This window comes from Miscanthus floridulus, chromosome 4 (genome assembly GCF_019320115.1).
Source record: "Miscanthus floridulus cultivar M001 chromosome 4, ASM1932011v1, whole genome shotgun sequence".
Taxonomy (NCBI): domain Eukaryota; kingdom Viridiplantae; phylum Streptophyta; class Magnoliopsida; order Poales; family Poaceae; genus Miscanthus; species Miscanthus floridulus.
This window is the reverse complement of record NC_089583.1, coordinates 36,508,532-36,517,801: the sequence shown is the minus strand read 5'-3', so window position 1 is coordinate 36,517,801 and position 9,270 is coordinate 36,508,532. Positions and strand designations below refer to the sequence as shown.

Genomic DNA, 9,270 nt, shown 5'->3' with positions numbered 1-9,270 from the left:
GCCAAGATGTCTTATAATTTAGAACGATGGGAGTACTTCCCCTGGTAGGAGCGGCATCCTCTTGTTATCTCGCTATCAATTGAACACCTTTAGTTTCTCTCTCTCTCTCCCTCTCTCTTATTTTTTCATGAACCACCTTCTGCTTCTAAGCATTTGAGTCTTTTAAATGTGGCTTAGAAATCTGCAGGACACTTGTTTTCTGCACAACATACATCTATAAATCTCTCAACGTCTCCCTAACCATATTCTATTTTCATTATCATTAATGCTACACCTGCTCATTCTTTCTTCCAACCCTCTCTCGCAGCCGTCAAACCTTCATGACACCAATGCTGCTATTATCGACTCATCGTCCCAACATCTCCGGCCACCACCAACCAACAAGCCATGAACTCGCTCAAGCTAGCTGAAGGCGGCCTTATGCTATAACCCTAATCCAAACTTTGAACTCTATGATACATTATACCTCCTCTCAACGGCTCCATGTCTGTGTGCATGGTGACAACATCGGGTCACATGATGGGTAACAAGTCAGTGGCTTTGAGTCTTTTTTTCATTTCTCTGAATTAAATCTAACCGAAAGAAAATAAATGCGCCTACGGATCGGAGTCACTGTGCCTAATCTTGGGTCAGCGATGTATGCTTGTTGATCTTGAGGCCTAGAATACCCTCTGGCATGCCTATACACATAGATGGCAGGGCAATAACCTTGAGAGATATCTGAGTGAATTTGTTACGAGCTTACAATAAATAGATTCTATTCAAAGCTTAATAGTTGTCGTTGGAGTGCAGATCGCCAAAGTTTTGCAGCTTGATGGTAGTGTTAGTCGGTGACCAATGACGTGCTTGTATCATGGGAGTTCTTTGTTTCCCTTTCTGTGTTTGTGGTTGTCCTCCGCTCCATCGCGTGTGTTGCTGACTATGTTATGTTGTAAGCGTGCGTACTCTATTGTAACCTTTCGATAATTTATACTACTACTCCAGTGCAATATATTAAGGTAGGGAAAACCTCGTTTGACTTATAAAAAAATCTACAATAGTACAACCAAATCTCTTAGCCACAAGTCATAGGTCGTTATTCAATTACTTATCGAACACATGCACTCATGAATTGTTTAACAGTGCCACTAAATCACAACTTACCCAAGTTAAGATTATGCTTGAAACTCTCCAATTGTTGAATTGTTAGAGCTTTTGTGAATCCATCTACCACTTCATCTCCTAAAGCACAAAATTAGTTTCCAATAATTTCCTCCCTCTCTCTCTTGGACAACATGATAATCTCTCCAACAAAAAGGATTGGATGTCAGATACTTTGTGCCAATAGTATCACACCACAGTTGAGCCGATGAAGGGCTATGAACTTGTAATTCCTATAGCAATGTTTGTACCCCCCCCCCCACATAATTTCTACAATGGCCTGCTTTTGATTTGAGTTGTCCAAGAAATAATATTATTTTACTTGATTGATGTTGTGTTTCTGTTTCTAATTTTATCAAATTAAATTGGCCACGGTTAGGCATACACAACATAGGTTATTGTGAAACCCAAAAGGTTTTGGTTCACTTTGTTTGATGTTGTGTTTTTGTTTCTAACTAGAATCATGCGTGCGTTGCACGGGAAAAATGATATCATTATAATTTATATGTAACCTTGTGTTATACTATTATTAAAAAAAACTACTCACAACATTACATTTGTAGCTAGATTCGTCCTTTTGATTCATGTTCAATTAGAACATAATTCAAGTTTTGACATGATCACCTGAAATCAAATCAATCTAATTCGTAGTGCCACAACTGTGTCCATCACAACTACCTACGACTACTGAACTTCTTGTAGTCTGACATACTATTTGTATGTGTGAGATAAAACAACTAAATAATCTGCTACGACAGTACAAAATTAAAAAGGAAAATATTTAACTAAATCCAATTAATTTGTTTTTAGGAGCTTGATTTATTTTTTACTGAGGGAGTTTATCCCTCTTATTTTTTCTAATTTTAATTTCATTTTTTTATAAATTATATTTATATCATTATAGATGCTTAATTTGAAAATAGTCTACAAAAGTAAAGAAGAGTCGGGTAAAATCTGGTTGAGGTAACAAAGGTGTTTCCTTTGTTTCCCACGTCACGTACTCCTAGCCGGACTGGGATAAATTTCTGTGGACGATGGGTCCAAGCTATTGCTCGTGCGTCATAGTGCAGACGTCTGCAGAGGAGTTGCACGAACACAGGGTATGAGACTTGGCGCTTATTCGGCTGGCCACAATCGGCTGCCTGGTTAGCTTTTTTTTTCAGCCGGAGCAGTATTTTTTCTCTCACAAAAAACCAGCTGCTACTGCTACAGTGTGAAATTAATGCTAGCCGAACAACTCATCGGTTTCGGTGTGCGCGTGCTCATCGGAGTTTTTGGGCGTGCGCACGATTGGACGAAATAATAACATACTTGCACGCGTAGACACAACCACGTTGAAATCGGACGCGGAAAGAGTTCGTGTCGGATCAAGTCTTCATAGGAAGGAGTTCGTGTCAGATCTAGACTTCATATTTGTTGCTTGTAAACGCGGAAGGGGAGCCCAAGTGGAGTCGGGATGTATTTGGTATCACCGGTAGATGATTACTTTAGAATATTTTTAGGTGTAGAGGTTTTGTCAGTGCTATGCTACATATTTGCAAAACTACCAAAATTCGCATTCAGACTAGAAAAATTCTGTTAGATTTAATTTTGTGCTTGGTTTGGAGACATGGTGGATGGGACGGTCCCATCCCAATTTTTAGAGGTGGATGTAATGTCCATATTTTGTGTTTTGTTTGGGGACACTAAAAGGTGAGATTATGCATCTGACCTGTGAGGCCTACATGTAGCCTCTTTCTTTCTTTTTTCCCTTCCTTTCTTCTTCATTTACTTGTTGTTTCTACTTCCTCCCATTTGTTTGCGCCCGTACTCTCCATGGAGAACGGTGCCAGCACTTGGTGGCTCCTACAGCTGGCACTCACCCCTCCATGCCGTTGCCGGCACTCGTGGCTAACCCGCTGCTCCACCCTCACCTCCATGGTAGGCTTGCCCCTCCATCCTTGTCTCCCTCACCTGCCCCTCCACCCTCACCTCTGTTTGTGTGTTTACACGCGTGCTCCATCGCGTCCGCACAGATGGGAACAAAGGTGAACATGCTCGCTCGTTTGTCGTTTCAGAGGGACATGGTCATCTCACATCTTGAGGAAATCTTCCCATTTCATGTCTCCGAAGTAGATTCTTGCAAAAGTGGGATCAACCCATCCCGTTGACCGTCATCCCTGGTTTGGAGACATGGTGGATGGGACGGTCCCATCCCAATTTTTAGAGGTGGATGTAATGTCCATATTTTGTGTTTTGTTTGGGGACACTAAAAGGTGAGATTATGCATCTGACCTGTGAGGCCTACCTGTAGCCTCTTTCTTTCTTTTTTCCCTTCCTTTCTTCTTCATTTACTTGTTTCTACTTCCTCCCATTTGTTCGCGCCCGTACTCTCCATGGAGAACGGTGCCAGCACTTGGTGGCTCCTACAGCTGGCACTCACCCCTCCATGCCGTTGCCGGCACTCGTGGCTAACCCGCTGCTCCACCCTCACCTCCATGGTAGGCTTGCTCCTCCATCCTTGTCTCCCTCACCTGCCCCTCCACCCTCACCTCTGTTTGTGTGTTTACACGCGTGCTCCATTGCGTCCGCACAGATGGGAACAAAGGTGAACATGCTCGCTCGTTTGTCGTTTCAGAGGGACATGGTCATCTCACATCTTGAGGAAATCTTCCCCTCTAGGTAGAATTTCATTTCATGTCTCCGAAGTAGATTCTTGCAAAAGTGGGATCGACCCATCCCGTTGACCGTCATCCCTGAGTCAAACACTTGTTGCATAAGAAATATGTTTCGAACACAATAAGAATTTTTTGAAATGAAACCATCCCCTTTATGTTTGCTATTAAACTAATCTTTGGAAATAATTATCCAGTAAAATTCCTTCAGCCTGTTCGGGAGGCCGTAAACGATCGTGGATTATTTACTGCTGGCTGAGCAAGCGAATAGGGTTGAAGGCAGTTGTCTTGTGATAAGTTAAAGATCAAGGTACCCAGGTGCAAAAACTTGCCGGACATTTGAATTTCACGGCCGTTGGAGCTCCCTCCCGTCTGGGCCCGGGCCCCCACGAGCTTTCCCCCAATTCAAAATCGCGGATCGCAACCGCAACGACACCCTGACTGTCTGCGTTTAAAAGGCCACCGCTTTCCCCAAATCGAGGTTGCCTGCCGTCACTCACCTCGGCTCAGCTCAGCTCCACCAAGCGCCCGTGAGGTGCCAGTGCCACGACCGCAGCGAGTGACCATGGTTGAGGTGATGATGGTGCCCAGCTCCAACGGCTGTGGCGAGGGTGGTGGTGCGGGAAGCGAGGGGAAGGCGGGGCAGGGGCAGGGGCAGGGGCAGGTGCTGGCGCTGGTGCTGGCCGCGCTCCGCAAGTCGGTGGTGCTACCGTGCCAGATGGCGGACGCCGACGACCCAGCGGGCGCGGCCTGGGGGATGAAGATCGGCTGGCCCACCGACGTCCGCCACGTCGCGCACGTCACCTTCGACCGCCTCCACGGCTTCCTCGGCCTCCCCGTCGAGTTCGAGCTCGAGATCCCCGGCCAGGTCCCCAGCGCCAGGTTGGTTCGGGTCTGGGAACCCCAGCTCTGCTCTCTCTACTCCTGCGCCGGTGCGCCCAGCTGATGCTGATGCCCGGATGCTCTGTCCCTAGCCCGATTTTTTATGTTTCCTTTTGAATTCGTGCAGCGCCAGCGTGTTCGGGGTGTCGCCGGAGTCGATGCAGTGTGGCTACGATGACAAGGGGAACTCGGTGCCCAAGATCCTTCTGCTCATGCTAGAGAGGCTGTATGCCCAGGATGGACTCAAGGCAGGAGTATTCCGGCTGTTTGAGCCATTCAGTTTGGGGCTTGGGAGTTGTAAATAGTGTCCGAGCGCAGTCGAATTCAACCGTTTAAATTACTTTTGCAATTTCAGGCAGAGGGGATCTTCCGGATCACCCCGGAGAACAGCCAGGAGGAGCATGTCAGGGAGCAGCTCAACAGCGGCATCGTGCCTGACGACATCGACGTGCATTGCCTTGCTAGTTTGATCAAGGTATTTGGCAATGCCATGTTTGTGTAGCTGAGCAATTAAACAGCTGATAACTTATGTACTAGCATTTAAATTCTATCATTTATTTGAATTTGCGTGTAAATCAAACAATCAATGATCACCAGTAGAGATTTACCCTAGGAATTAGCAAGCACTTGTGCCTTACTACTCTCAAACTTCTCATAAAGAGGAACACTGAAACAAAAGTTGTTCGATAATGTCGTGGCAAGTTGGAAGGTGAGCCTAATGTTGTGATAGTATCAAGACATGGAACAATATTCTGCATCTTCTAACGTTTAGTGGTCTAGGATCAAGTAGTAAGTAGTATTAATCTCAAAGAATGATCATTCAAGTATTTTCTAGTTCAAGAAGGTAGCTTAACTTTTCTGTAAGAGGCATATTGAGACATTGACACAACATAGGCCAAACTTGTTCAGTCCTGTCAGTCTTCAATTGGAAGGAGCCAAACTGAATTCGTTAGGTGTTAGTATTGAAATTCCTCTCCTGAAATGCTATTGCGTTACAAATGCACGCTACTTTTACAATCTTTTATCAAAGATTTCAAATACTGTATGAGTTGCTGTTGATTTTTTTTCCATTGAAAAATGTTTATTCTAAACTTTCAGAACTTTACTCAGTATGTTGTGATTAAGTGGTAGACCACGCCCCCAATTGAAATTGCATACATGTTGTTCAGTGTATCAAAACCCATATGGCACATGAGGTCCTCTACATATTGTGAGCTCCACTAATGGAGTGTAGTAGTACAGATTGAGTATTAGGTATGGACTGAGATGCTATAACCCTTAAGTTAACAGTTAACCTTTGATTGTTCAGAACATCTGATTTATGCTTCTTGTCAGTTTAGTTCAACCCTGTACATCAAAATTTGTGGTCCACAGATATCTTGTTTGCATTTTTTTTCTCTTTTTTCCATTGCACGCACCTTTTTTTTTTAAAAAAAAGAAACAAACAATACATGTCTGTGTGGTAATAATTCTATTATACTTAATTGTGTCATTAGAACTCGGTACTGTAGTAAATGCTGAACCATGAATAGAGCAATGTCGTTGAATCTCCTTTTGTCTGATCTTTTACATTATGTAATGTCCATATGAATCAGGCCTGGTTCAGAGAACTCCCTGAGGGTGTGCTTGACAGGCTCTCACCTGAGCAAGTCCTTCACTGCAACACAGAGGAGCAATGCATTGAGCTCGTGAAGCTTCTTCCAGCAACCCAGGCTGCACTTCTTCATTGGGTTGTTGAGCTCATGGCTGATGTTGTTGAGGAAGAGGAGTCAAATAAGATGAATGCAAGAAATGTTGCCATGGTTTTTGCACCTAATATGACACAGGTACTTACTTCTTGTCAATCAAGTCCTCTAACACATCAACCTTGTTTGCTGACATGACATGTGCTAACAAGAAAATCGAAATTTCCCTCCAATCAGATGTCCGATCCTCTGACAGCTCTGATGCATGCTGTTCAAGTCATGAACTTGCTCAAAACCTTGATTCTGAAAACACTTCGGGAACGTGAGGATGATGATGCAGGAGCCTATTCTTCATTTTCATCTTCGTCATCTTTATCTGATGAACTTGGTGAGGAGGAGGATGGCCATGACCAACAGGATGAGGAAAATGACAGTGGCAGTGAGAACTATATTTGCAGTGCTACCGAAAGACCAAAAGATATTGACAAGGACGCTGCACTAAGAGTAGACAATGAGCATCTGATTGGTGTGTCCAGGAGGCACACATCAACCGATTGTCATTTGCCTTACGTTAGATTCAGTAACGACAATGAAGACGTATCACTGGATGATATTGAGGAATGCTTCGTAAGAAGGCTAGAATGGAAATCAGTGAGGGAAAGTGTTGATGAAGGTGACAGTAGAAGTTCTCCTCCCTCAGAGAAAGAGGCAGAGTGGCTTAGCTCCTCTGAGAACATAACGGAAGGTAGTAACACAATTGGCGAAGAAAGAGGCAGAATAAGCAATGCCACTGATGTAAGTATCAATGAGCTGAGGCAAACCGAAATCAGAACTGAAATGACGAGTGCAGAGGTAAGAAGTGCTGAAAAAGGGGAGCTTATTCTTTGCTCGTAAGCAATCCTCACAAGGGTGCAGATTTCAGTTTGGTTATCATCCTTGTAATGGTATGTGAAATTGTAAGCCAATCGTTCTTGGCAGTCCTTCAGTCCTTGTAAAATTCTTTGCACGCTCTACTGCATGAGCTGTTTAGTTGAGTAATTGTGTTGTTTAATTGAAGCTGAAACAACCAGTTTCTAGCTAGTTGGACCTCCGTAATCAGCTGAACTCTTGCAAGTGGAAGCATGTGAAACTAGATTTGCTTTTGCAATGTGCTTCTTGAGTCTTGACCATATGTATCTCTTTTTCCTGATGTCTTAATTGATATTTAAATTGGCACAGCTAGATTTGCACTTAAAACCAGAACCAAATTATTCTTCAGTCCCTGCACATGATGAATGAGCGATGGAAATATCAACAGTTCATGATTGCATATGGACGATGCAAGATTTGTTCTTTTTTTACGGGAAACCATGGGGCAAAAGCCTTGGTGAAATTGATTTTATAAATACTAGAAAAGAGTTTACAGCTACTCTGCTGACAAACAATAAACAGGTCATTTATTCCCTCGATAAACAAATAGCAAATCCACATGGCGCGCCTGTTCGCTGGATCGTTTTTGTGGCTTATAAGCCGACTGATGCTGTTTTGTTACGAAAGAAAAAGACTGTATCATGATAAGCATGGTTGATAAAGTTGCTGCGTCACAACTCGCAACGCCGCAGGACACGGCACTTATTCCTCTCACCCACCATCCAAAAACGAATACTACAATCCACCGTAGGAAATACTAGAGTGTTTGGGAAATAAGGGCCTGTTTGGATTGTATGAATTGCAAAGGAATTTCAAAGGAATGCAGTTCCTCCATTGATGACGTCATGTGCCATTTGGAACAAAAGGAATCGAACTTGCCGTTCCTCTGGAAAGGAACACTTCCATTCACAAAACGCAGAAAAGAAAAAATCCACTCTGATCCAAAGTTTTCGCATATGCCCGAGACGGTCGCGCGCGTAGAGGTTAAAAGAAGCCGGTAGAAGCAAATGTGCATCTTTTTGCTTGAGCTCGTGGCCATCCGTCCATGGCCGCGGGTGGCTGGCAGGCCAGCGGCAGTGCTGGACGATGGCCGCGCGAGGGGCACTGGCTGCCGGAGGGGCGACGACGGCGGCGGCAGTGGCTGCGTCGGCGGCGGCGCAGCAACCAAGAGAGAGACTGCGAGACGGAAGAGACCCAACAAAAACAGAACGCAAACGAGTGGATGAGAATGGCTCTGAACTGTGGTCAAATAACCCTAGATAGTAGGCCCCACATGTAAGTGAGAGCGCGAGGGGATAGAAGACCAATGCCATCACAGTGCTAGAGCCTAGAGGATTTCATTTAAATTAAACATGCACTTATGGCAGAAGATTAATTGACAAACATAGAATTCTAAAAAATTATTTCTATGATTAGCAATCAAATTTATATATTTGTTTGGTTCTGACACACGTAGTACCCGTCGAAGTAGTAATCACATATGTTTATTTGTTAATTAAAGTTTTACTTGAATAACAAAAACAAATGTTCATCTCTTTTGATCATATCTCATGTTTTGAGAATCCTGTGTTACAATTCCTGTGTTCCAAACACCTCAATCTATATTTTCCTGTGTTTTTCCTTTCATCTGTTTTTCCAAAACACATATATCATATTCCTGCATTTTTTTTTCTTTCCTCTATTTTGCATTGCGTTTTTTTTCTTTCCTCTATTTTGCATTCCTTTGTTTCAAACAGACCCTAAAAACAGACTCTAAAATGGTTCCACACTTTCGTTTCATCTGCTTGTAGACGACGTGCCAAGCTCTCAGCAGAATCCGCAGAAATCGCAAGGGTTGAGACACAGCCATGGCAGATGCTTATATGTTTTTTTTCTTTCCCTAAAAAAACTAGTAGATGCTTGTGATTTCACGATCTGAGAATGTATGCAACTCGTCTCATGGAGTTGGACTACCTGACGATACTGTGGTCAAATGCAATGGCACCAATCAAACACACGCG

General features: G+C 43.6%; 1 protein-coding gene across 1 annotated transcript; it reads left to right on the top strand.

Annotated features, from left to right (window-relative positions):
• Positions 1-4,359: 4,359 nt before the first annotated feature.
• Positions 4,360-7,520, top strand: LOC136551333 (rho GTPase-activating protein 5-like). The gene is made up of 5 exons (XM_066542902.1): positions 4,360-4,676; positions 4,804-4,924; positions 5,032-5,151; positions 6,272-6,502; positions 6,599-7,520. Exons 1-5 carry the CDS (start codon positions 4,360-4,362, stop codon positions 7,253-7,255), a joined length of 1,446 nt encoding a protein of 481 aa, XP_066398999.1. The 3' UTR covers positions 7,256-7,520.
• Positions 7,521-9,270: the final 1,750 nt, after the last annotated feature.